This window comes from Panthera pardus, unplaced genomic scaffold (assembly GCF_024362965.1).
Source record: "Panthera pardus isolate Hobbes unplaced genomic scaffold, ASM2436296v1 HiC_scaffold_19, whole genome shotgun sequence".
NCBI classification, from domain to species: Eukaryota; Metazoa; Chordata; class Mammalia; order Carnivora; family Felidae; genus Panthera; species Panthera pardus.
The window spans coordinates 13189327-13213753 of NW_026526754.1; the positions used below are offsets into that span (position 1 = coordinate 13189327).

Consider the following 24427-nt stretch of genomic DNA (forward strand, 5'->3'; position numbering starts at 1 on the left):
TCCTGGGATGAGGAAAGCTCTCCTAGCCATGACAAGAAATCCAGGTTTCTTAAAAATGAAATCTGAGGAACATTAAACTTTCATGCAATATTAGAAAAAAAAACGAGTTTGTAGAGAAACTAGGAAAACATTCACCGAAGTCTAATTTCCTTAAAATAGCGGTGGCTTAAAATCATTAAGGATTTGACAATCCGATAGTAAAACGATGAGGCAAGAGCGGGCAACCCCAAAAGACAAAAGACAAATACCCAGGAAACTGAACACTTGCCAATCCTCACTAAATACAAAACAACAAAAAACAATGATGTAATTTCTTTTTGCTATCTGGACTGGCAAATTTGTAAAAATTGAGAATATAGAGGATTGGCAAGCAGGTAAGAACACAGAGGTGTTTTTAGATCACTGCAACAATGTAAGTTGGTAAAAACTTTTCGGCAGGGGACATCGGGAAGGTATTAAAGTTTTAAATGTCCCCACTCTCTGACCCAGCAACTGTACTTCCAGGAATAGATCCTCCAGCGACTTTCACAGGGCAGAGGTGAGCGAGGCTGGGCACTGTGGCACCGTGGGCAGCACAATACAGTGGAACCTTGCCATGCCTGTCACTAGAGAAGCCATGAAATAAATGCTGGGGCAGCTAATGCTCAATGACGCCATCATCCAAAGAGACGTAGATCTGCGTGCTGCACGTGTCACATGTCCAACATACCGGTAAGTGAAGTGGAAGGCTGCACAAGAGCCTGAATAGAATGTTCACATTTTCGTACAAGAGAAGTGGATATGTGGCGCCTGGGTGGCTCAGTTGGTTAAGCGTCCGACTCTTGATTTTGGCTGAGGTCATGATCTTATGGCTCGTGGGACCGAGCCCCGCATAGCACAGAGCCTGCTTGGGATTCTTTCTCTCTGCACCCACCCCCCCTCACTTGCACTCAGACTCTCTTTTAAATAAACATTAAAAACAAAAAACAAAAAAAACAAAAAACGGGGCGCCTGAGTGGTTCAATCGGTTAAGTGTCTGACTTTGGCCCAGGTCATGATCTCACGGTTCGTGGGTTCAAGCCCTGCAATGGGATCTCTGCTGACAGTTCAGAGCCTGGAGCCTGCTTTGGATTCTGTGTCTTCCTTTCTCTTTGCCCCTCTCCTGCTCATGCTCTCTCAAAAATAAATAAACGTTAAAAAAAATTTTTTTTTTAAAGTGGATATGTGAACAGAAGGAAATATATCAAATGTTCACCAAAATGCTAGCAATGGTTGTCCCAGAGAGGTGGAGACAGAGAGTACTTTATATATGTGTGTATACACACACACACACACACACACACACACACACACACACACACACACACCTTTTTTAATGAGCATATATTAGTCTAATAAGCAGAAAAATACAAATAAAAACAAATCATGATTAGTAAAGCCTTTCATAATTACTTTAAAATTTCTTAACATAATGATGGGTATAACTTGAATTTCTATGTCCTTATTCATATAGGTGATGTATGAATTAAAGTAACCAATAAGTCCAGTATTATGGATAAAGAAAGAGCAGAGTTTTAACTTGGTCATAACTGCCTTTCCAAATTCTACTGCTCATCTCCAGGCACGGTGTGACACCAACCGGTAAGAATCAAGTCACTTGGCCAGGTGCGTGTCAGAAACGCACCTGGTCTCCCCTGGCTGCCATGACTGACTCCCAGTGCCTGAGCAGACACAGCAACCACAGGAAAGGGAAGTCCCAGATTCTCACAGGATTCGTCTACCCTTGCCAGACCAAGTCCTCTGAAGATTCGCTGATTTCCATGTCTCTCTCCAAATCAGAGGTTTACAATGTGCTCACCCAGAGAGAAGCAGGGACATCCTCTGGTACTGAGAACAGGGTAAAAGGGGTCAGCTAGAACATCTCTGGATTTAGGAGAAGGAAGATGGCCTCAAGGGCGGGAGACATTGGTGGCAGGTCTCCGGTCAGGGACAGAGAAGGGAGAGCGCTCCCAGGTCTCCCCGCTGCTGCTCCCCACACTCTATCCATGCAGTGGATACCCATGCCTGTGCTGCTGAGCCTCTCCTGCACCTACATCGACCATTTCTTCAGAGACTGGAAATGGGTCCTAACACCCCACAACAAAACAAGCAGGGGATCCTAGGCTCAGCCATTACCAACAGCAACCAGATTATTATAAAGATGGGGAAAATCATAGCTTAAAAGGGCAGAGGTGGGGGGAGGACTAAATTTTCCAAAATGTAAAATTTTCCTTCTACCTTCCCCAATCATTTGCACAATTTTTGTCTAGTCCAAACGTAATTTAAAATGAGGTAGGTAGTTTCTCTCTCCTCTGCCTTCTCTTCTTTGTGGCGACTGTCGAGGCCTGTGCCGTGAAAGCACCAGTCTCCCGTGCGGGGGGAGCACCAGGGGTGGGCACTGGTGACTGACGGAGCTTCTCAGTTGGCTATTTTCTCAATCTCATCCAAATCATCTGTGTCCAATCTTTCTATTTTCTTATCTGGGGAGAAAAAGAGAATTCACAGAGACATCAACACGGGGCTATCATGAAAACACACACCTAGGGAAGGGACAGCACAGCAGGGAGGGAGGAGGCAGACAGGTTTCTGCCCCCATGCCAAGCCTCTGGCCACAGCAAACTTTCCTGAAACCCCACGGGCTCCTGGTGCCTGAGCACGGGACAGAGCCCTAGGCCCTTCAAGCCTGGCCAAGGGGGCGCTGTTGTTCGAGTTCCTGACCTGAACTCACCAGGTGTGCTCTTCGAGAACTTCCATATTGTAGGAAAGGAGGGGAATGCGACAAGGACAAAGGCCTCTCGAGGAGGCCCCAGGAGAACCTGCCCCTCTAAGGAAAGGGCCCTGGCAGGGGACACTCCCAGGCACTCACTAAAATGCTCCTGGATTCTGTTCAGGATGTTCATGCTGTGCTTGCTGTCGACCATGTTCACTGCCAGGCCCCTCTTGCCAAAGCGGCCCGTGCGCCCGATCCGGTGCAGGTAGGTCTCGTTGTCCGGGTTCCCATCCTTGTCCACGGGAAGGTCAAAGTTGATGACGACAGATACCTGTTCAACATCAATACCTGCACGAAAGAGGGGTGGAGTCAGGACGGGAAACAAAAACCACCACCCGCCAGGCGAGGCTGCCACACGCCAGCATCAGGTGGAGGAAGAGTCTGGGGCAGGCCAGCTCTGGGATTCGGGGACCGGGGGCACGCAGCAGAATCCAGAGGGAAAAACAGAACTCTGGCAGGTGCTAACAAAATTATGACATCGCCAGAAGAGCCTCTGCTAGATACAAGAATCTGGAGGTGCGGCCGAAACTTCACTAGGGGCCCCCAGGAGAGCAGGCACCGTTCACTCTAAACCGGTCACTGCCTGTTTCCTTCCACCACATCAGGACTCCTGGCTTCTGTGAACGTTCTCATCTGCTGGGGGAATCCAGCCTCTCCCAGAAAACAAAGTCAGCGCCAACCCCAGCTGGACTCCCCGAACCATCTGAGCGTCCCATGCGGGAGCACTGCTCTCGCCATCCGGAGCCTGGCGAACAGGCACATTCTCTGCTCACCGCGGGCACACACGTTGGTGGTCACCAGCACCTTCTCTTTGCCCTCTCGGAAGCGCTCGATCACCGCAGCCCTCTGCTCCACCATCATTTCGCCGCTCAGCAGAGCCACCTGGTGGCCTTCTTTGGAGAGCTCTGCTGCCAGCCAACTAGCCGTTTTGCGGGTCTGGAGTGAAAAGAATGGTTTTAAATGGAGATACCTGTAAAAATAAAAACAAAAACAAACCTGCAAAAAAGTGGCTTCTTTCCATTAAAATACGTGAAAGCCCGCTGAGTTCAGCCACCAGGGTAGGCTTACCGATTTTACAAAGACAATTTTAGCCATGTGAATTTTTTTGGATGAATTACTTAAATCATCTTAGTGTTCAGCTGGGAAGAGTGTGGTAGGAGCCAAATATCTTCATTCTCAAATAGTCTATATTCTTAATGTTATATAATCATTTCATTGGATGTTATCTGGAGTTTTTTCCAAGGTGTGTCTAAGAGGTGGGACCAAAGAAAAGTTCAATGCTTCACAGTCTTTCCCTCATAACTCATTACAGTCTGAGGACAATATGCCCTGGGGCAGGTGGACGTGCTTCATCATTTCCTTTCTGGCCACACAGAGGACACCCAGTCCTCCTCAGCACTGAGGTGGAGCTGGCTGAAGGGAGGGCCAGGCACACCCTCCAGTGGAGCTCCTCCCCCGGCAGGCCTGCTGCTGCCACTGCTACTCACGTGGCAGAAGATCATGGCCTGAGCAATGGTGATGGCCCCGTAGAGGTTACACAAGGCCTGGAACTTCTCATCTCGGTTATTGCACAGGACGTAATACTGCTTGATGGTGTCCAACGTCTCCTCCTCACGCTTCAGTTTGATAATGTTTGGGTCTGGGACCACTTTCTGGGCAAATTTCCACACAGAGTCTTCAAAGGTGGCAGAGAAAAGCAGCATCTGGCAGTTCCTGGGCAGCATCCTGCAAGGGAAGACCCAGGTATGTGGCATGACCCCGAGTCTTTCCCTGGGAGGAACAGAAGACAGCCACCCAGGGTTGGATGCTCTACACGCCGGGGAAAGAGGCAAAAGGGAGGAGAACAGCAGGGAGGAGGCAAGAAGAGCCATGGGGCAGGGAGGGGGCTGGTGTTAGATTCCCTAAGTCTCCTTCCTCAACCCGTCATCAGCGCTGGCGAGCAAATGGCCCATCCAACAAATGCTCCTGAAGGTCCTAAAAGCAAATAACCTAGATGGAGAAAGAAGAGGAGTTAAACACAGCAGGAGGAAAAACAGTGAACGAGAAGATCTTTACTTGCAAGTCAGAAGACAGGCGTTCATCTTGGCTCAAGAGTTCCTACCTCTGGATGCGGATGCTCTGGTCTTGGTGGCCCTGAGTAGCTATCATCACGTCAGCCTCATCCAGAACAAACACCTTGATCTTCTTAGGGTCGATGAACTTGAGCTTGGCGCACCAGTCCAGAACAGTCCCAGGGGTGCCAATGACAATGTGTTCACTGATCTTCTGACCTCTTTCTACTGTGAGACAAGATGTTTTCCGTGGGTATTTCCATGGCAAAACCAGCTTTGGAAATCAAAGCCTTGCCCATCCTTTCAGAGTTAGTAAAACTAGTTAATTCCAGATGTCAAAACACACAGGATTGTTATCCAAAAGTCTTGGGTTCTTCTACTGTAAAGCAGGCACAGTGGCACCTATCTAACTGCATTGTGCTCAGGATTAAATCCCATGCAGTGACCCCTCAGTGTCATTTCTCATTCCTACTTCCTCCTGTGATTCAGCGTTGTCCCCCTCACTCCCCTCAACATTTCATATCACGCATTCACTCATGGTCACAGATTTTCTCTTAAATTGGTGGTTGTGACTACCAGGATCCTGGCCCAATGAGTTTTTGTTTCATGAGACATTCTGACATGTAGACAGTTTTCCTAAGTACAAATTCTCTGACTCAAAAAACATATTACTTTCAAATTATAGCTGGTGGAAGTTGAAACCAGTACAACCATCTGTCAAAATTGCTAATGCAGAGCCTGTGACCAGTATTTCCACTATTAGGAATTAATCCTGTATGTGTATTAACGTGTGAAATAACATATATGCAAGGATATACACACATCAAAAAGTAACTAATTAAGCAAAATATGATACACCTAATGGATGTTGCCAATCCAAGTATAAAACTGCTTAGGAACTGATAGGGAACAATCTCCAAAATACATTATTAAATGTGAAAAAAAGTTACAGAGCAGTTTGTATAACACAAGAGGCAAAAAAGAATACATGTAATAAATGTACATGTGCGTGAGTACATATTTATACACACACACTTACATACACACTATGTGCCTGCAGCCACATCTCTGGTGTGCCACATGAGAAACTAGTTAGTACTGAGTGCCTAAATTTAGGAAGGAGAACTAGGTGGTTGGGGGGGATGAGACAAAGTTTCAACCACATATCCTTTCAGTTTAACACATGCGAATGTGTTAACTATTTTAAAAGTAAAATTTAGGGGTGCCTGGGTGGCTTAGTCAGTTAAGCATCTGACTCTTGATCTCAGCTCAGGTCTTGATCTCGGGGTCATGAGTTCAAGACCCATACTGGGCTCCGCACTGGGTGTGAAGCCTACTTTAAAAAAAAAAAAAAAAAAAGTAAAAACAAAAACAAAATTTACAACTTGAGAAAGGACTTTCATTAGAGATGCATCAATTGGTGAGCCTGAGTGGCTCAGTCAGTTAAGCGTCCAACTCTTTATTTCGGCTCAGGTCATAATCTCATGATTCATGAGATTGAACCCATGTACGGTTCTGCACTGACAGTACAGAGCTTGGTTGGGAGTCTCTCTCTCTGCTACTCCCCACCCTCCCAGCACAATCTCTCTCTCTCTCTCTCTGTCAAAATAAATAAACTTAAAAAAGAAAATTTATCAATTATCTAATTATAGATTGGAAGAATTTTGAATTAACTGAAACACATTGTAGTTCTCAATGTCCATTGCCTGAGAGTCCAAATTGAACCTTTAAAAAATAACACATTAAATATAATTAATATATTAATCCTTCACACACAATGAAGTCCCATGTTATCTACAAAGCACTCTAAAGAAGATGTACATTGTCACAATATTGTGGTATGCTTTACTTCAACGTACCCACCAGTTTGAAGCATCAAATAAACACACAAAAATAATCAACCTAATAATTTTTGGATAAAGTAGTTTTGCTGCATGTTGAAGCATGATGGTTTTCTCCAGGAAAAGGTCTTTTGTGATTATGTGGTGAGCTGAACTAGCCATTTCTCTCTGTTAACTGACAAACTAGAAAAAATGAAGTTGGGAATTTGATATACACTTTCTGGAAGATGAACAGAGTCTGTCTCTTCAATGAAAACAATCCACTGTATCTGCTGCCACAGTAACATTTAAGCTTTCAAGAGAAAATGATTATTAGAGTTTTGGAACACTTGTATGCGCCACTAAGTTTGAGTTTCTTGATGTGCATAAATTCCTCTGATGAATTTGGTAGTAATATTAGTGCAGGTAATTTAAAGTCTGTATAACAAAATGTCTCAACATTTGGAAGATCAGTGTTACCCAGGTATTTTTTTTCAATTTTTCTAATGTTTATTTATTTTTGAGAAAGAGAGACAGAGTTCAAGTGGGGTAGTCAGACAGAGAGGCAGACACAGAATCTGAAGCAGACTCCAGGCTCTGAGCTGTCAGCACAGAGCCCGATGCAGGGCTCGAACCCATGAACTGCGAGATCATGACCTAAGTCGCAATCAGACGCTTAAGCAACTGAGCCACCCAAGTGCCCCCTAATGGCCAAGGTATTTTAATGTAACAGTATGAAAAATTCAGTAGTATGATTTCAGATTCCACATTGGAACTAACTCTTAAGTAATTACCACTTGTTAAGTTTTGGTGTCACATCCATAAAAGAGTATCTAAAATTATCTGAAAGGCCAGATTTTCTTCATATTCTTCTAAAGTAAGTATTTTCAGAAATTTCTCAAAAAAAAAAAAAAAAAAGAAATTTCTCAATTTTAGCTTCTACTATGGCAAATATAGAAAGATAAAACCTGTATAAACAAAAATGCTTTGGGATCCTCAGTAATGTTTAAGAGTATAAGAAACCAACAAGTTTGAGAACCACTGTTCCAGGCACTTACAAACTGCTGGGTCAAAGGAATGTCTGTCTTTAGTTTTTCTTTTAAAAAAAAAGTTTTTTTTAAGCATTTATTCATTTTTGAGAGACAGAGAGAGACAGAGTATGAGTGGGGAAGGGGCAGAGAGAGAGGGAGACACAGAATCTGAAGCAGGCTCCAGGCTCTGAGCTGTCAGCACAGGGGCTTGAACTCACGAACGGCAAGATCATGAGCCGAAGTCGGATGCTCAACTGACTGAGCCACCCAGGTGCCCCTGTTTTTAGTTTTTCTAAGTAATGCCAAACTGCTTCCAGAAAGTAACTGTACCAATCAATGTAAACTCCCCACCAGAAGTGTATGGGCATTCTAGTTTGGTTTTTGTGGTTTTTTAAATTTATTTTGAGAGAGAGAGAAAGAGCATTAGTGAGCTCTCAAGTGGAGGAGGGGGAGAGAGAGAGAATCCCAAGCAGGCTCCTCACTGTTAGTGCGGAGCCCAGCACAGGGCTCAATCCCACAAGCCGTGAGATCATGACCTGAGCTGAAATCAATAGCTGGACGCTCAACCAACTGAGCCACCCAGGTGTCCAGGGCATGCCAGTTCTTGTTCGTCTGCATCAACACTTGGCATAGTCAGACTTCATTTTTGCCCATCTGTGAAGCACACAGTGGTTTTAGGTTTACATTTCCCTGATGACAAACGAGGCTTATCATCTCATATTTACTGGCCGTCTGAATTCCCTTCTTTTGTGCAGTGTCTGTTCAACTGGGCCTCTTCTGTCCATTTTCCTATTAGACTGCCTACTTTTTTCTTACCGAATTACAGTTTTATATACTCTGTTAACTTCCTTTTTAAGTAGGCGTCATGCCCAGCGTGGAGCCTAATGTGGAGCTTGAACTCATGACCCTGAGATCAAGACCCTGAGTGATACCAAGAGTCGGACACTGAACCAAGTGAGCCAACTAGATGCTCCCTACTCTGATAACTTCCTAACGACCATGTTCTACCTGCCCCTCCTCACCATTTTAGTCCATACTCTCTACACTACATACCATAGAACACATGGGAGAAATAATTGGTGGAAGGATTTGTGGTTTTGATAAGACCAAGTTATCTGGTCTTATCTGCTCCTAGTTGACTCTTACTAAAGCTGGGCTTGTTTTGAAACAAAGGGATATGACCCCAACCTGCCATCCTAGACCTACTAATCCCTTGTTAATAAGCAGCTTCCAGAACTTTGGATGCTGAATTCAAAACCCTGCTATCTCAATGAAGAACGACAGACTTTAAGAAGTCCATGACCCATACAAAGATTTTTTTTAACAACTCTAAATCTTTTAAGAGTAGAAAGGACTGTTAAATAACAAGTTTAAAACAGATTTGCTGAAAGCAATGCAGTGGGCCCTAAGGTCAATTGAACCAGAAAATTTAATGTCATCATCACATCTTCAAAATTCAAACACCCAACTACCCTATCCTGCTCACTGCTTAGGTTTCACCCCTTTATACTCACATTTATTGCCTCGAACAGCATAAGCAAGCTTTAGTTCCGGATGAAATTTGCCCATCTGCTCAATCACTTTTCCCGTTTGAAGTGCCAACTCATATGTTGGGGAGAGGCACAAACACTGAACAAGGAAATCATAAAGGTTGAGTTTAGGAGAGTCTTTTAGTAAAAGACAACAGGCGCTAATGCAACAAATATGCTTATATTATTATCACTTTTTAAAAAATGTTTTATCTATGAGAGAGAGAGAGAGAGAGAGAGAGAGAGAGAGAATCCCAAGCCAACTCCATGCTGTCAGCACAGAGCCCAGCTCGGGCCTCGATCTCATGAACTGTGAGATCATGACCCGAACCAAAATCAGGAGTTGATGGTTAACTGACTGAGCCCCCCAGTCACCCCTGCCTGATCTTACTACCATCTAAAAGGGCAGGGAACCACATCCTTTCCAACCAGGCCCACTTTTCAGCTATAGACCCAAGCCTTCAGCAGGGAGCCCTGGCTGGGTGAATGCCTTCAGAAGCCACTGTTTAAAGCTGCTGTTTCTGAATGAACTCTACCTAGTGGCCTAGTACATGAACCTGCTCTGCCAGATCCACAGTCTGAGGCCCAGGAAACGTTCAGATCCCTTAAGCGGTGCCCTCACTAACCGCCCACCAGACAGCACTGTCCTTCCCAGGGCAGACAAGCCAGGGCCCTCAGGATCCCCCAACCCTCACCTGGGGGTATCTCTCTGCTGGTTCCACTCGGCTGAGCATGGCCAGGACGAAGGCGGCTGTTTTACCAGTACCTGACTGAGACTGAGCAATCAGGTTCTGTGGGCTGAATCAGGAACAGAAAGGAAAATAATATTGGTTAAACACAATAAAGTATCAGAAAGTTCTTTCTGGATGGTAGGAATACAGAATATTCTTCCTTTAATCCAAGTTTTCTGCATTGAGGACAATGATAAATTTTTTATATGATGTTAAAAAACTGCTTAAATATTAAGGGAAAAAATGATTCTTTTAGATGGGTTTACACCAAGAATCCTCACTCTAGACTCCAGCACAGCCAGGGTGCCCTAGTTTTGTACCCCAGGGGCCGCATGGAAATTAACACTGCAGAGTAAATTCTGTGCCAAGGAAAATCCCCGAAGACATTTTCTGCCAAGCTGTAATGTGTCTCCTGCACTTGACTCCCCGTGTGTTTCCTTTTCTTTTCTTTTTTTTTTTTTTAATAATGTTTATTTTTGAGAAAGTGTGATCATAAGCAGGGGAGAGTCAGAGAGAGAAGGAGACATAGAATCTGAAGATTCGAAGCACACTCCAGGCTGTCAGCACAGAGACCAGTGCAGGGCTTGAACCCACGAACTGTGGGATCATGACCTGAGCTGTAGTTGTAGGCTTATCCGACTGGGCCACCCAGGCGCCCCTCCCCTTTTCCCTTCTTTATGAAAATCCAAGACACCAAGTCAGACAGATGCTTTAGAGGGAACTTTCACATTTTACTTCCTGTAACTCAGTCATGGAAATAGGTGGAATTTTTTGTCATTAAGCAAGAAAAATAATAGAATTGAATGGGAAATGTTGCTCCATAAAGTACGATACCAATTATCTACAGTTTAAAATATGTAAACAACTCTTAGATTCTTAGGAATGTGTAGATATGTAGTAAAAGTATAAAGAAATGTAAGAGAATGATGACCTGTTTCAGGATGACATTACTCGGGTTGGGGAAGGGGATGTGAATGCAGAGGGGTGCATGGGGGCTTCTACTGTCAACTAGATTTCTTGACAAGATAGGGTTACAGATGTTCTTGACACCTTTTTTTGCAAGTTCCAAAAATTTCATACTAAAAAAAAAAATTTTTTTTTAAACATTTATTCACTTTTGAGAGACAGAGACAGAGCACAAGTAGGGGAGGGGCAGAGAAAGAGGGAGATACAGAATCGAAACAGGCTCCAGGCTCTGAGCTGTCAGCACAGAGCCCAACACAGGGCTTGAACTCATGAACTGCGAGACCATGACCTGAGCTGAAGTCAGATGCTTAACCAACTGAGCCACCCAGGTGCCCCCAAAACTTCCTATTTTTAAAAAACCCCGTTTTTAAAAATGCACAGAATAACATTAGCGTTATCTGTTTTTCATTTATTTTAAAGATTTTTGTTTTTTAAGTAACCCCTACAAACCAATGTGGGTTTGAACCCACACCACCAACTGAGCTAGCCAGGTGCCCCCATTAGTTTTTAGTGCTAAGTGGGGAAGGCAGAAGCTGTACCAAATTCCATGTGACTCTCTATACTTGCTCAAGCTGTCTCCCTGAAGAAAACACGCCGTCCCAAATGTCCCATCTTGTTCTCAAGAACAGTAAGTTATCGGTATAGGACGTTAAAGCAAATTCTGAAGAGGTGCACTGGGATCTGCATACTCACGGCTCAGCAAGCATCATGGGTAATGCATTCTCTTGTATCTTGGATGGTCGATTGAAGCCCATGGCATAGACTCCCTGGAGAAGCTGTGGTTTCCTAGGAGGCCAGGGAGAGAAAGGATCGTTTCCTAGTTCAAATTGTTTTAAAGGCCTAAATCTCTTTCCCTATATCTAGCAAAGAGTAACGCTTCCTATCTCTGTCAGACATATCTTCCTAGGCCTTAAAAAATATTATCTAAAATGAAACCAAACCATCATCCTTCTCTCCTCAGTCTTAATCTACAACTATTACACAATTCAGAGAATACAGACGAGTTTTCTTTCTTGGAGAAATTCATGCTTTCAGCAGACCCCCACAAATATGATTGGTCTTGGATGGCAAATGTTCCCTGGATACTGCAAGAGTGGAATTTATTAATTTGTATAAATTGTATAATTTGCATAAAATGAATTATAAAAGGCGTACCTAAAAATAAACACTGCTTAACTGTATCACTAAGATATAGAAGTCCCTTTAGAAATCAAGATTCAGGTTTAATTTCTTGGTGCAGATGTTAAAATGAACCACAGTCATTTTGTATTCCATGGTCCTTCCAAAGCCAGCTATACAAACACTCAGGACAATCGAGAGGTAAGAGAATTGATTTAGCCAGTTTCTGGTAAAGAGGAGTGTTCAATCACCGGTACTGAACTTCATGAATGCTCATATTTGGTTATTATGTTTAGTCAAAATCAAGCATAGGAAAGCACCAGCTTATATAAGTAGCTACACAACAAATACAAATTAAAGTTGCTTTTTCATTGCATTTGCAATAACCTCTCTGTTACCTCTACCACTGACAGGGTGTTCGACAAAAATCCCACCACACTATTTGTAAGGAAGAGCCAAACCAAGTCAAGCCTTCTGTTCTCTGAGCCTTCCCTGGAGTTAACAGGCTCTCTAAAAGGCACATTCGTCTGGCATATGTTGGTTCTCAGACACAAAGACATGTGAAAGCATAATCTTTGGTGTCTTCTGTTTAGAAGAAAAGGCTATGAAGCTCAGCAGATTGTGATTTGGTTGCTAAGGAAACAAAGTCACAACTGAATGAAGATCCAAACGATCCAAGAGCTTCCAGCGGTTCATTATTTTCCTTTTATTTTGCAGATTAATTCAAAATGTTTAAGTACAAAACAAGTATATTATATTAGGCAACTTAGGTTTTATTCTTTGTTTCTTCTAGCCAACAACTACTAAATCAGAGAGAGCTTGATTTTTCAGAGAGGACAATTCCTCACTGGTCAGACTGAGAGCACAAGTCCTTTAAATGAAAGGGGGTTTAAAAACCATCTATACTTGGGGAAGCAAAACTGTCACTTCAGGAAACAAAAGAGCACATCTAGCCGTCCTGATATAGTTTATGAATAGAAGCAGAGATGGCAGAATTGCTGAATGAAGCCCCCGATGGGAGAAATACAGAAAGAAAAGAATAATTTCCTGAAAACACTAAAAAACAACAACAACGCTTTAAAAAACTTGTTCTTAACTGTTACTTCATTAATGACTTGATTTGGTTTAAGTTAGCTCTTATATTTTAAGTGTCTCTTATGCTAAAGCAGTGGTAACAGTTGGCAGGAATGTGGCCCCTATTGGCCCACGGTGGGCATATTAAAGATTTTGCTGATAAAGGTAATTCCACCACTTTCTTATTCACCAGCTGCTTTCTGTCTATGATTCAGGTCCTGGCAGGCAGCAAGAACGGTGGTTATGTCTTGTGTTCCTCATAACACCCAGCACAGTACCAGGTACATAAACCAATGATTCATAAACATTTCTTTACTAATATATTGAAGTAAACAAAAAAATTGGTATGACCTTCCATAATTCTACTTTTAAAACAAAGCGATATTAGAAGTCATTCTTAGCACAATGACATGAATATGCTCCCTTACAGCTTAATTCTGGGTTCTGGATTGGTTTTTGTTTTGCATTCTGGAATACTGAAGACTGCTTTCCACTGTAGGTACTGGAAATCCTGCAAAGGCTCTTTTGATTGATTATATAAAAGCAGATAAACTGTTCTTAACCGTAAACCCTATAGTCTAACAAAAGGGCTTACCTAATAAGAAATGTTCCTGACATCCAGAAATCACCTGTCAGCCAATATTTTATTGAAAGTTCTAAGAGCATAAAAGAAAAAAGACTTTCAGCTATGATGAATAAATCTGTGGCATTAAAAAATCCCTCCCAAGAGGAGGAGAACTGGGTAGCCAAGAGACAAGGGTGGGAGGGAAACCATCACTGTAAACTGTTTCATACTTTCTGACTTTTGAGTCATGTGAATTATCAAAGAAGCAAATACATTAAGATTCTTAAAAATAAAAGTAAAAAGTAAAATATCCCAAAGATCTCGGAAATGCTAAGTTTTACAAAGGAGGGCCTGACAAGGAGCAGCTGTTCAAAGAACAAATACTCACAGCCGAAGCTCCTCAAAGGACTTCACAGAGTAGAGCGGGGAATTTGGGTCCCGCTGGAGGACTTCCACTTGGTTCGTGTTATCGACAAGGTTGCTTCTGATCAGCTTGTTGAGTAAAGACTGGGCAGCTCTGTCCTCTGTCCGGAAGAAACCAGCAGATAGTCTTCATGCTCGTTTGGCAAACTCACCCTCGTGAAATCTCTCTCCCCATCTCTCCACCAGCACCCAGGCGGCCAGGCTTGGCTGGAGAACAACAGTCACTCCCACGGGTCTCCCTTTAGAACGGTGACTGGGAAACCCAAAAGGGCTGAGCTGCCCTATTCGTCTTCATGCTTCTATTCTCCACTCATTCACTCTTCTCAGACCTCCACTTCTACCCCCTCCTCTCTTCTCAAACTTCTAATCCCTCACATCCTCACCTGATGACCTCTCGTCTTCCTTCACAGAAAAGTACCGGTGATCAGAAACACTTCCCCATACTGTCGTAACACTCCTATACATCCACCTGCATGTGTGCCCATGTTCTCTACATTCCCTTTGGTAACCTGGGATGAACAGCCTGTGCTCCTAAGGCTAACCCCTCCACTGGTGCGACAGGTCCCAGCCCCTCTTGCCCACAAGGATATTTCTCCTGACGCTGACTCTGTTTTGCGTGATCAGTTTCCTGTTCCACTGGAACATTCCCACCAGCATGTGAACACGTTTTAACATTTTTTTTTTTAATGTTTATTCATTTTTGAGAGCGAGAGTGAGAAAGGGACTGGGGGAGGAGCAAAGAGAGAGGGAGACACAGAATCCGAAGCAGGCCCCAGGCTGTTAGCACAGAGCCCGGCACTGGGCTCTAACTTACAAATCACAAGATCATGATCTGAGCAGAAGTTGTACCCTTAACCAACTGAGCCACCCAGGGGGCCCCAATATTTATATCTTCTTAATCAAGTTATTACTTATATTTAACTACCTACTTCTGAAATACTTCCTTCTTCTGGTTTCTGGATACCACTCTCTTGAGGGCACCTGGGTGGCTCAGCCGGTTAACGGTCCGATTCCTGGCTTCAGCTCAAGTCATGATCTCATGGTCCATGAGATTGAGCTCCGCATCAGGCTCTGCGCTGACAGTGCGGAGCCTGCTTGGGATTCTCTCTCTCTCTCTGCCCCTCCCTCACTTGCTCTCTCTCTCTCAAAATAAATTAAAAAAAAAAAAAAAAATGGATACCACTCTTTCATTCTCCTTCTACCTCACTGACTGCTTCTTCTCAATCTCCTTGGTAATTCCTCCTCATCTCCTTGATCCAGTGCCTCTGGCTCCAGGAGGGCAAATCTTGGGTCATATTCTATTTCTTGCTACAAAGTTTTAAAGAGAAATTACCTTTCTCTTCTTCATCTGTTTTCTCTGCAGTGGCACTGGTTTTAATAACACCTACAAAAGAAAACAGTTATCATAGTAAGAAAGGCAAATTTCAAACCCACCCAAAAGGTGTGACAACATGAAAACTAAATCTTAGTTAGGTGATCAAAATGTAAATATTTGGCATTTCTTTATGTTTAATGGGTTTTTATTCCAAGAAAGCACACAAGAAAATTTCAACTTTCTAGGAATGTTGGCTGACTTCACAGTGGATCAGAATATGTCACCTCTGATTTGCTTATCCTATTTTAAAATATACTATTATATTAGCAAACACAATCATATGTAAGAAAGAAAACAGGTATTAAAAATTAAAAGCAAGAGGGGCGCCCGGGTGGCTCAGTCGGTTGAGTGTCCGGCTTCAGCTCAGGTCATGAACTCGCGGTTTGTGAGTTTGAGCCCCACATCAGGCTCTGTGCTGACAGCTCAGAGCCTGGAGCCTGCTTTGGATTCGGTGTCTCCCTCTCTCTCTGCCCCTCCCCTGCTCATGCTCTGTCTCTCTCTCTGTCTCTCATAAATAAATAAATGTTAAAAATTTTAAAAAAATAAATAAATAAAAGCAAGAGGTAAAATGTTCACTTTTGGTGGATTACAGGATTGTAAACCTGCAGGATTAAGTATCAACTTAAAAACGATTATAGGGGCGCCTGGGTGGCTCAGTCTGTTAAGCATCCAACTCTTGATTTTTGGCTCGGGTCATGATCCCAGGGTTGTGGAATTGAGCCCTGCTCAGCATGGAGACTGCTTGGGATTCTCATTCTCTCTTTCTCTCCCTCCCTCCCTCCTTCCCTCTCCCTCTCTCCCCCTCTCCCTCTCTCTCCCTCTGTCCCTCTCCCTCACTCGTGTTCTCTCTCTCTCAAAACAAAACAAAAAACAAAAAAAACCCTTACAAAATAACATATCTTAGCAAAAAACAAAAAAACTAGGTACAAAATAAACAGAAATCAGTTTTCATAAATACAGACATATAATTGAAAAGTTCCCATTTATAACAGCAACTAAAATGATGAAATACTTCACCAAGAAATAAAATTAATAAAATTAAATAAATATGCAAAATTTAAATGAAGAAAACTTTAAAACACTAATAAAATAATGCAAAGAGTATAGCTAAAATGCCAATAGATCAATTAAAGTGGAATTCTAAGATATTCAATTAGCCTAAAAGAAGGCAGCAAAAGAAAGGAAGAGAAACTACGAGACAAACAAACCAAATAGTAAAACTACTTAAGTAAACCTACCATGTCAACAATTATATTAAATGTAGATGGATAAGAAAAATAAATAAAAGGCATCCAATTCAAAGGAAGAAAACTGTCAATATTTGCAGAAGACATGATATATATAAAAAACCGAAAGATGCCATCAAAAAACTGTTGGCACTAATAAATGAATTTAGTCAATGATTTTGCAGAATACAAAATCAATGCACAAAATCTGGTGTGTTTCTGTACACTGATAACGAACTATCTGAAAGAGAAATTAAGAAAATAATCCTATTTACAACTGCATTAAAAAGAATTAAATACCTAGGAATAAATTTACCAAGGAGGTAGAAGACATGTATACTGAACATCATAAGACATTATTGAAAGAAACTGAAAACACAAACAAATAGGAAGGTTTTCCTCGCTCACGGATTGGAAGAGTACTGTTAAAATGTCCATTATTACCAAAAACACGAATCAATGCACTTCCTGTGAAAATCCCAACAGCATTCTTCACAGAAATAGAACAATTTTAAAATTTGTACAGAACCACAAAAGACCCCGAACAGCCAAAGCAATCGTGAGAAAGAAAAACAAAGCTGGAGGCATCATGCTCCCCGATTTCAAACTAGATTACAAAACTGTATAATTAAAACAGCATGGTGCTTGCATTAACAAGAGACACATAAATCGATGGAACAGAACAGAGAGCTCAGAAATAAACCCACACATATTTGGTCAATTAATTTACGACAAAGGACTCAAGAATATACAACAGAGAAAGGACAGTCTCTTTAATAAATGGTATTGGGAAAACGGGACAGCCGCATGTAAAAGAACAGAACTGGACCACTATCTTAACCATACACAAAAATTAACTCAAAATGGATTAAAGACTTGAATGTAAGATCTAAAGCCTTCAGAAGGAAGGCTGACACCTTGGTCTCCGACTTCTGGCCTCAAGAACTAGGAGACAGTAAACTTCGGTTGTTTAAACCACTCAGTTTGTGATACTTGGCATGTCAGCCTACCAAACTAATAAAGACAGAGAGTGAGAACTGGGTAAATGACAGTCCAGAACAGAAAGGAAGCCTTTCACCTGTTTAATACTTTGAGTTTTGAACCCAGATTAACTTTTCAAAAATTAAATACAAAGTTTAAAGAAACACATCAAGCCAACAGTGGCAGGAGTTAGAGACTAGATAAACTCTGGAAAACTAATGTATCCTCTTCAGTAACGAAACTGAATTTACTGGCTCTCAAATACCGTACCGTCACTCGCCAAATACTATGCTATATGAAAACTCCTTTTCACACTGCAGCTACTACTGCAAAGCGGAAGAGCTAATAGTTACAAGTGACTCACCATTGGTATCTGGTTTGACTTTTTCTTCCTTGATTTGCAAATTACTCATCTGAATGGGAATAAAAGGAAACAGAGTTAAGCAGAGGACCCAAAGGAAGTCCCTTAGCCAAGAGAAGTTCCCTAGTGAAAGTCCAGCAGAACTAGTTCAGCACCTTTACTCAGGGAGTTATCCTGCTCAAGCAGGAGTCCTAAAAGCTTGGGTGAAGACATCATTTTGGGCAACTTCAAGAACCTTAAAAAGGAGAGTGGGGTGGACTAAACATAGCAGTTGGGGGGAAAAGTTTGACAACAGTCTCAAACCTCTAATTTTCTTCCAACTTATGCTCTTTCTAGAACATCTAACCTTCATTAAATGCCTTTGATACCCTATCAATGGCAAACACACAGTTCCCTTGCAGATACACTGAAGAACAACACTATCCAGGGGCGCCTGGGTGGCTCAGTTGGTTAAGTGTCTGCCTCTCAATTTCGATTTCGGCTGAGATCATAATCCCCCAGGTGAGTTCAAGCCCCACATTGGGGTCCGCGCTGACAGTGTGGGGCCTGCTTGGGATTCTATCTTTCCCTCTCTCTGTGTCCTCCCCTGAGCTCTGTCCTCTCTCTTTCAAAAATACATAAACTTAAAAAAAAAAAAAAAGTATCATCTAAGTATTTCAACTTTGTTGTTAGTCACGAAACCCACACTGTATTCATGCAACACTAAGCAAATAAATTACAGCCTTCTTTCTTGTCTTATCAACCACCTCCACTATAAGTTAGGTAAAAAAAGTTATTTATTATGATCAAAGAACAAACTCATGTTCCTGATTTAAAATATTTCAGGAGGCGTCTGGGTGGCTCAGTCGGTTAAGTGTCGGACTTAGGCTCAGGTCATGATCTCACGGTTTGTGAGTTCAAACACCACGTTGTCCGGCTCTGTGCTGACAGCTCAGAGCCTGGAGCCTGCTTCGGATTCTGCATCTCCCTCTCTCTCTGCCTCTGTCCTGCTCATACTCTCTGTCTCTCAAAAAGTGAATAAACATTAAAAAAATTTTTTTTAATTTATCAGAAACTTGAACACAGGTTTTTTATTGATTTTGGCCACTAGTCCTGGTCAATGCAAACTTGCTTATAAGTTGCAGATTAAAGTGCAAGCAGAACAGTAATTTATACATTCATAACGAAGTCTCCAATCTCATGGGAATTATTTTCCCACGTTCAAAGTGTTGGTAAGAGTAAGGGTGTGACACAGAAGTGGTATTATAAAGGTGTGTTGTCAGGTTCTAAGGAGTACCCCAAATCAAGCCCTAGACCCCGAGCCCTGTCCCCAAGAAGATCCCTGAACTGATGCAACCATTCATTATCCTTATAATGACCACCAGTGTTTCCTGAGGGCATTGAGAACCATTTCTTCCACCATTCTCCCTCCCCTCAACTGACCCTGCTCATGGTCTTTGGAAGTCCACCCTCACACTGTAGGAATATTTATCTGATCTCTTTAGAAACCAGGTCGTCCAGAGAAAAATCAGACCAACATACTACTGGAGGTGGACACCCTTTCCCTGAAGGCTAAGAGGAATGTTGGTACCTAACAGAAGGTATTTCATACTAGAACTTATCCACTGATTAACCTCATTTTTAGGCTGAATACATAGGGATTCACAGAAGAAGACTACTCTTGGGGTGGGCTGAAAAACACAAATAAAACAGTCCAGAGTCCCCAATCCAACCAAGTTGATTAGAGTGGTCTCAAAGCCTGACTGATGACAAAGAAAACAATAACCAAATCTAATGTACTATAATTTGACAAAGAGATGTGATAACAAAAGATGACATGCTTAGGGGATAGTCAGATCTATGAATTTGTCAGGATTTATTCAGCTGCATTCAAGGGTAAAACTACCTGCAGACTAGTATTCCTGTCTTGAGAGGTAACTCCATCATGGGAAAGAGGCAGGCCAATTGACTCCCACTCTCCTTCATTCTGAATTCATCTTCAGCAAGGAACCTTCCAATTATTAATCATGCATCCAACAGAAGGCAGCGTCCCTGACCCCGGACAGAGGCTTTCAGTTATGATAGAAGCATCCCTTCCCTTTCCAAATTAACAGTAGTTCCTGGGTGGCTCAGTTGATTAAGCATCTGACTTCAGCTCAGGTCATGATCTCGCAGTTCATAGGTTCAGGCCCTGCGTGGGATTCTGACAGCTCGGAGCCTGGAGCCTGCTTCAGATTCTGTGTCTCCCTCTCTCTCTGCCCTTCCCCCACTGGCACTCTGGCTCTCAAAAATATATAAAAAAGTGTTAAAAAAAAAAAAAAAAAAAAAAGTAGCTCCTGAAGGGTGGCCAACATTCCATCAATCCCAGAGTCCCTGATCTGTGGAGGGGTGAACTCTCTGGCACTCAAAGACACTTCAGAAAGGCTTCAAGATCTACCTCTATGACAATTCTAATCGCAAAAGGGTCAAATTATGTCTCCAAAAGATTCTTAGGGTTGCCTTTGGTTTTTTGGTTTTGGCTGATCAGGGGAAGAGAAAGAAAGATATTAAACAGGTCATACAACCAAAAGAGGCAGCAAAGGAAGCCATTTGTGTTGGAAGAGATGACAGTAACAAATGAACTGGCATCAGGTCCTTTCTACTAATTCAAACTCTCAGAATCTTTTTTTTTTTTTTATTTTATTTTTTATTTTTTTTGGGACAGAGAGAGACAGAGCATGAACGGGGGAGGGGCAGAGAGAGAGGGAGACACAGAATCGGAAACAGGCTCCAGGCTCCGAGCCATCAGCCCAGAGCCTGACGCGGGGCTCGAACTCACGGGCCGCGAGATCGTGACCTGGCTGAAGTCGGACGCTTAACCGACTGCGCCACCCAGGCGCCCCCAAACTCTCAGAATCTTTTATCAGGGCTCCTAAAATTGCATCCAAACTAAACTCCCTGACATACCTCTCTTTCCCCTCCAAACCCATTTTTGTATGCAAGGAAGACTCTGAAGACACACCTTTGCTCACATTAAGCGTAAACCAAACAAAAATCCTGTGTGTAAATATAAGATCTTTGTCTTTGTGTTTTCTCTGTCCTCGTCTCTGTCATTTCCATTTACTACCTGTACACTTGAGAGCACAGCCATATGATAACCTAATACTATGAATTAGTTATTAAACTAAGATACACAAGACTACATGGAAATTAAAAAAAAAGGGGTGTGGGTGGGGGAGGAGGGTCTTCCCCAGCTATCAGGAAGCAATATTTTCACACATTTATTTACGTCAGCCTTCTGAGAAGTAGAGTGGTTAAAACCAGATGCCAAGTATGTTTAGGTCTATATGTACAATATTCATAATATCACAGCTAGATTAGAGTCACAGGTTTAAAAAAAAATTTGAGGGGTGCCTGGGTGGCTCAGGTGGTTAAACGTCCGACTCTCAATTTTGGCTGAGGTCTGTGCCAAGTGTGGAGCCTGCTTGGGATTCTCTCTCCCTCTCTCTCTGCGCCCCCCTCCCCACACACTGCTCACACTCTCTCTCAAAATAATAAACATTAAAAAAAAAAAAAAGATTTGAAAACAATTCTCAGTAACTATCTTTTAGAAAAGATCTTGTGTGAAGCGGTGGATTTTGAAGGCTACGGTGCCAGAACCTCATCCTTTGTAATACTCTGATTTCTTTGTGGATAATAGCCAGTTTTATTTATTGTTAACACTTTATTTTGTTTTTTAATGTTTATTTATTTTGAGAGGGAGAGGGAGAGTGCGAGCAGGGAGGGGCAGAGAGAAAGAGGGAGAGAGAGAATCCCAAGCAGGCTCCACACTGTCAGCACAGAACGTGACACGGGACTCAGTCTCATGAACCATGAGACTACGACCTGAGCCAAAATCAAAAGTCCGACACACAACCCACAGAGCCACCCAGGTGCCCCTGTAATGAGTTTCATTGCTTGCCCTGATTCTTCTTCTGAAGTCCAATGCCACAATTCCAAATGTGAGAGACATGCTCTGCAGAAAACAATTAACACAGTTAACAGTTTCCTATCCTTAGAAAAACCAGCTTGCCAGGTTGGCCCCTGATTGGCCCTTGGGAACCTGGACTTCAGAAGGGTTCCCACCATTCCCAGAACTGCTGAGGGGTTTGCTATACCTAAATTGTAAAAACATGTGATTTACGTTAAACATCTGCTTTCCTTCTGTAAGTCTGGAATTTTGGTACATGCTAAGCAGAGGGTGACTTTGTGACAACTCTCCAATAAGAACCCTAAGAACTGAGTCTCTAATGAGCTTCCCTGACAATACTTCACATGTGTTGTTACAATTAGCTGGAATAGGACTTTAATGAAGCTGCGTGTAAATCCACCAGGAGAGGTGTAATAAATCAGAGCTGAGAGTACAGTTATGTGCTGGGTCCTATGAGTTGTCCCAGGAAATCACTGAACCTAGACAATTCCTGGGGACTCACAACACAGGGACTTACCAAGATGTCCTCCTTGTCTAAAATTCAGAGACCTCCAAATCAAATCTGCCCATCTTCCCTCTTCTCTAGTCCTGTTATTAGCATTTTACTAATACCACCTCTGGGATGCCGCCTGCAAACAACCACCTTTGCCTTTTTCCTAAATCCCGCACATTATATCGCCACAATTATCTCTTAAATCCATCTCTTCATCGTCACTTCCACCACCCAACAACATATGCCCTTCTCTGGACTATTACAGTAACTTCCACACTGACTGCCTTTCCCGTAGACATCACTAACATTCTATGTGTTCAATAAATCTTGCCAGCTCTCAGATCTAATCTTGTCAGTATCCTGAAAAATCCCCAAACCGACTAAGAAAAGTCTCTCCTCTTGAAGTTCTCAGTTGAGGTTGCAAAGTACACTCTGTATTTTCTGTACAGCTTCTATTACAACCCATACACTTAAGCTGCAGCAAAAATGAGTTCTGATTCTTGCTCTCTAGACAAGTTCAGCACTTTTGTGCATTTTCTCCTGAAATGTTATTCACCTCTATCTTACATGACTCACTCTCTATTATCCATTTGAAACTTCTCCACAAGCAATTTCTTATTCCCTATTCATAAACGTCCTCTCTCTTTTCAGACATCACTTACCGCATTATTCTTACCATTTTCACAGCATTTCCCACATTCTCACCTTCCCAACTAGACTGTAAAGATTCATCCTGTATTCCACTGGATTTAGACCACAATATTTGCTGACAAACTCACAATCTTCCCAAGGCAATCAAGGATGACTGCAGAAGAAATGTTAACTTAAGCATTAAAAAGTTACATAAGACTTCCAGACGACCAGACAAAACTATTACAATCAATAGTGAATTATCACTAAACAAACCTACGGTTACATATAAGAACAGAAAGCCAGTTTACACTAATTACCTTACAATTGAATAGATCTTCATTTATAAAAGAACCAGGATGTGAAACTAAATATCCCTTTTAAACATCAACGAAACAATTTGTAGTCCCTCCCGCCAACATTTGCAGTAGACTGAAACACGAAATCTAAACCTGAATCTGTTATCCTGCAAAAAGCTACCAAATGCCAGCCACGTTAAGAAAAATCCAAAAACAAACAAACAAACAAAAAAGGGTTTAGCACCGATTCATCCGGAAAACAGATCAAAGAGAGAATCAGCATTTAAATTTTCCTGTCTCTACAATCCCCAATGAGGAAGTGCAATACAAGGAAAGAAAACATACAGAGCGGGAACAAATTTGCTACAGGACAAAAAAGTCTTTAACTGGCCCAGATGAATAGACCAAGCTTGACACTGGTCTCTATCGCCCTAGGCGCAAATCAGGGCCACGGGATTCACCGCCGCAAAGTCTAGGGAGGTGTGGGCCACAACCCTGCCCAACCCGGGCAGCTCCCGGGGCTCGAATCAGGGTCGGCTCGGGCCCCTGCTACGTTCGCCCCGCGAGAGCTGAAGCCACTGACCGACTTGACAGCCGCTTCCTGCTCGTCCACTGCCAGGGCCCACGAGTCGGTGGCCATGATGCGGGGAGCAGGGAGGCTGACTTCCGAAAAAATTCACCGCACAGCGCGCCAACACCTGCCCGGAGTCCACTATCTCCGCAAGAACCGCCCCCACGCGGACCGGAAGCGGCGGTGCCAAAAGTGACGTCAGTTCCCGCCCGGCGCAAGACGTCACTATTCTGCGCCGCGCCGGTCGTGCGCCGACGTGCGTCTCCCTCGGACTTTCCAGGAGCAGCCTCGTGCTTCCTTGAAATCCCTAATCTCTGCGAAGTCAAACTCTTAGTCCTCATTTTATTGCTTTACTTCACACTGAAGTAACCCAAGTTTTACTTTAAGCCCGTCGCATGTCTCAGTGAATTCTAAAGCTTTACACAAAGGTAAGTCCCGTGAAGGTGCTGTAGATGCCAGTTTCTGC

General features: G+C 42.8%; 1 protein-coding gene across 2 annotated transcripts; it reads right to left on the bottom strand.

Annotated features, from left to right (window-relative positions):
- Positions 1 to 1335: 1335 nt before the first annotated feature.
- Positions 1336 to 24130, bottom strand: DDX19A (DEAD-box helicase 19A). 2 transcript variants are annotated; one of them, XM_019455312.2, is made up of 12 exons: positions 23974 to 24130; positions 18044 to 18092; positions 15431 to 15481; positions 14063 to 14198; positions 11610 to 11702; positions 9915 to 10017; positions 9205 to 9319; positions 4890 to 5067; positions 4276 to 4513; positions 3562 to 3724; positions 2885 to 3076; positions 1336 to 2498 (listed from the first exon to the last, which is right to left on the bottom strand). In XM_019455312.2, exons 1-12 carry the CDS (start codon positions 24028 to 24030, stop codon positions 2437 to 2439), a joined length of 1437 nt encoding a protein of 478 aa, XP_019310857.1. In that variant the 5' UTR covers positions 24031 to 24130; the 3' UTR covers positions 1336 to 2436. The 2 variants fall into 2 exon arrangements, with proteins under 2 accessions (XP_019310857.1, XP_019310858.1); XM_019455313.2 differs by lacking the exons at positions 15431 to 15481; positions 18044 to 18092; positions 23974 to 24130 and adding an exon at positions 13705 to 13765 and having other exon boundaries at positions 14063 to 14166.
- Positions 24131 to 24427: the final 297 nt, after the last annotated feature.

What these genes read in the sequence shown, in the direction of transcription:
- DDX19A (XM_019455312.2), bottom strand. Translation starts at nt 24,030, where the DNA reads ATGGCCACCGACTCGTGGGCCCTGGCAGTGGACGAGCAGGAAGCGGCT. An exon ending in CAGAGCATCCGCATCCAGAG is followed by an intron (nt 4,514 to 4,889) that starts GTAGGAACTCTT and finishes CTTCCCTTGCAG; the next exon opens with GATGCTGCCCAGGAACTGCC. An exon ending in CAGAATCCAGGAGCATTTTA is followed by an intron (nt 2,499 to 2,884) that starts GTGAGTGCCTGG and finishes TTTTCTCCCCAG; the next exon opens with ATAAGAAAATAGAAAGATTG.